At 46.7% G+C, this 1,817-nt stretch overlaps 1 protein-coding gene across 1 annotated transcript; it reads left to right on the top strand.

Moving 5' to 3' along the window:
- Window positions 1–400: 400 nt before the first annotated feature.
- Window positions 401–1,316, top strand: LOC306964786 (transcription factor HES-2-like). The gene is made up of 3 exons (XM_079558939.1): window positions 401–527; window positions 630–813; window positions 920–1,316. The coding sequence occupies exons 1-3, from the start codon at window positions 444–446 to the stop codon at window positions 1,228–1,230; spliced, it is 579 nt and encodes a 192-aa protein (XP_079415065.1). The 5' UTR covers window positions 401–443; the 3' UTR covers window positions 1,231–1,316.
- The last annotated feature ends 501 nt before the right edge of the window (window positions 1,317–1,817 follow it).

Here is a 1,817-nt window from a genome sequence, read left to right as displayed (position 1 = left end):
AAATACTACTGCGTTGTGTCCGATGCAACAATAAAAGAATACAAACTTGGAAAAGCTCTAAAAACGCAAAAGTAATTACTATAAATTGAGTGTTATTGGTAAAGACGAGTAGCCTATCCAAACAGGTGGTTGAGCACAGGCCTATTGAGCAAATTTTCAGGGAACACAATGTTTGCAACTCGGCCCTTATTGAGCGTCAACAAAATGTATTTAGTTTTAAATTAAACAAACAAACATCACTATCAACCTGCGCATACCAGCAGATGGGCCAGTCAGACTCTGTCCGCCCCTCTCTGTCTACCCCCAGCCCAGTGGCGGCTTCTGGCCCCGCCCCGTGACGCCCTCGTGCCACATAAATAGGGATGTCCCTCTGAGCGCAGCACACTCGAGCCTACAGCTCCACGAGAACGCACTTGGCGTATACAAATAGAAACAGAAACAAAATGAGCCCGAGCATCACGAGCGAGGCCCGGCAGCCTCTCGGCCGCACCGTGGCCCAAAGGAAACAGGCCCACGAGATCCGAAAGGTATGAACAATTTCTGAATGGTCTAAATTATTATCCTAGCTTGGAGTTTCTAGTTATTTCGTATATTTTAACATGCGACTAACGTGGTTCCTTTACTTTCAGACTCTGAAACCTCTTTTGGAAAAGAAAAGACGCGCTCGCATCAACGACAGCCTGAGCCACCTCAAGAGCCTCATCCTGCCGCTGATCGGAAAGGACAATGCGCGTTACTCCAAACTGGAGAAAGCCGATATTTTGGAGATGACCGTCCGTTTTCTTAGAGATCTGCCCTCTTCTTCAGTTAAAGGTGAGCCTCCTCTCCTGCCGGGCAGCGTCAAACAGACATCACTTTTTACGCGCTGTCATTTTCCCTACTTTTCAAGTCCACTAATAAAATATTCTGTTTTCCTCAGATCCAACAGAAAGCTACAAAGAGGGCTATAAAGCCTGTCTTCAGCGCGTGACCACTCTGCTGCCCAGAACAAACCTGGACCAGAGCGCGTGCCAGCGCGTCAATGACTTCGTGCAGCAGTCCATGTCCGCGAGTCTCACTCCCACGTGTCTGAACTGCTGCGCCCAGAGCTCGAGGACCCTGCCTCAGATCCAGCAGCGGCTCCAGAGCCTCAAGTCCAGCTTCAGCTCTAGACCCGCGGCCCAGTCTGCGGCCCCAGCGAGCGTGCAGCCGCAGCAGAGCGTGTCCTCACCCATGTGGAGGCCATGGTAGAAACATGGACACCTTTCAAACAGGCTTAAACTTGTACAGTATTATTTATTAATGACATGTGTTTTATAAATGTAAAACGTAACCTGCTAGCTGAATGTTAAATATGACGCGTTTTGTTCATTTTATATGAAAGCAGAACAAAGCACAGGCGCCGTAAGTTTTAAGATGCAATCCTCTTTGGGGTTTCAAAGCACGGGTTGTAGACAACACTTCTGTAAAACCCCAAGGGTTAATATGTTGAGGTTTGCACTAGGGACTTAAAAGTATTTTTGGTCTGTGCAAAGAAAAGTCTGTAAACACTATGTGTTCAGTAGAAGGATGTGATGAATGAGATTCAGCCAACTTTGTGACTATTCAATTGTTCATTGTTTGTTTCAATAAAATCTCGTTCACTGAAATTGATTTTGAATCTGGTCTTTTCTTGGGATAGGCCAATATCATCATTTGCTCTATTCAGTAACTAGACAGACTTTATGATAGTGTTCACTGAAATCAGAAGCGAAAAAGGCGCCAAACGCATAAAGCCACGGGTCAGGGCATCACAGCGGCCGCTCTGCGCATTGAGGCTGCAGCAGCTGCTCTATTGT

This window comes from Gobius niger, assembly GCF_951799975.1.
Source record: "Gobius niger genome assembly, chromosome: 6".
In the NCBI taxonomy this organism is placed as follows: domain Eukaryota; kingdom Metazoa; phylum Chordata; class Actinopteri; order Gobiiformes; family Gobiidae; genus Gobius; species Gobius niger.
The sequence above is the reverse complement of the archived record's forward strand: the minus strand, read 5'-3'. Positions and strand labels throughout refer to the sequence as shown.

Excerpts from the sequence above, each read along its gene's own strand:
- LOC306964786 (XM_079558939.1), top strand. The coding sequence starts at position 444 with ATGAGCCCGAGCATCACGAGCGAGGCCCGGCAGCCTCTCGGCCGCACC. Across the intron at positions 528-629 it reads AGGCCCACGAGATCCGAAAG|ACTCTGAAACCTCTTTTGGA; the intron begins GTATGAACAATT and ends CTTTACTTTCAG. Across the intron at positions 814-919 it reads GCCCTCTTCTTCAGTTAAAG|ATCCAACAGAAAGCTACAAA; the intron begins GTGAGCCTCCTC and ends TGTTTTCCTCAG.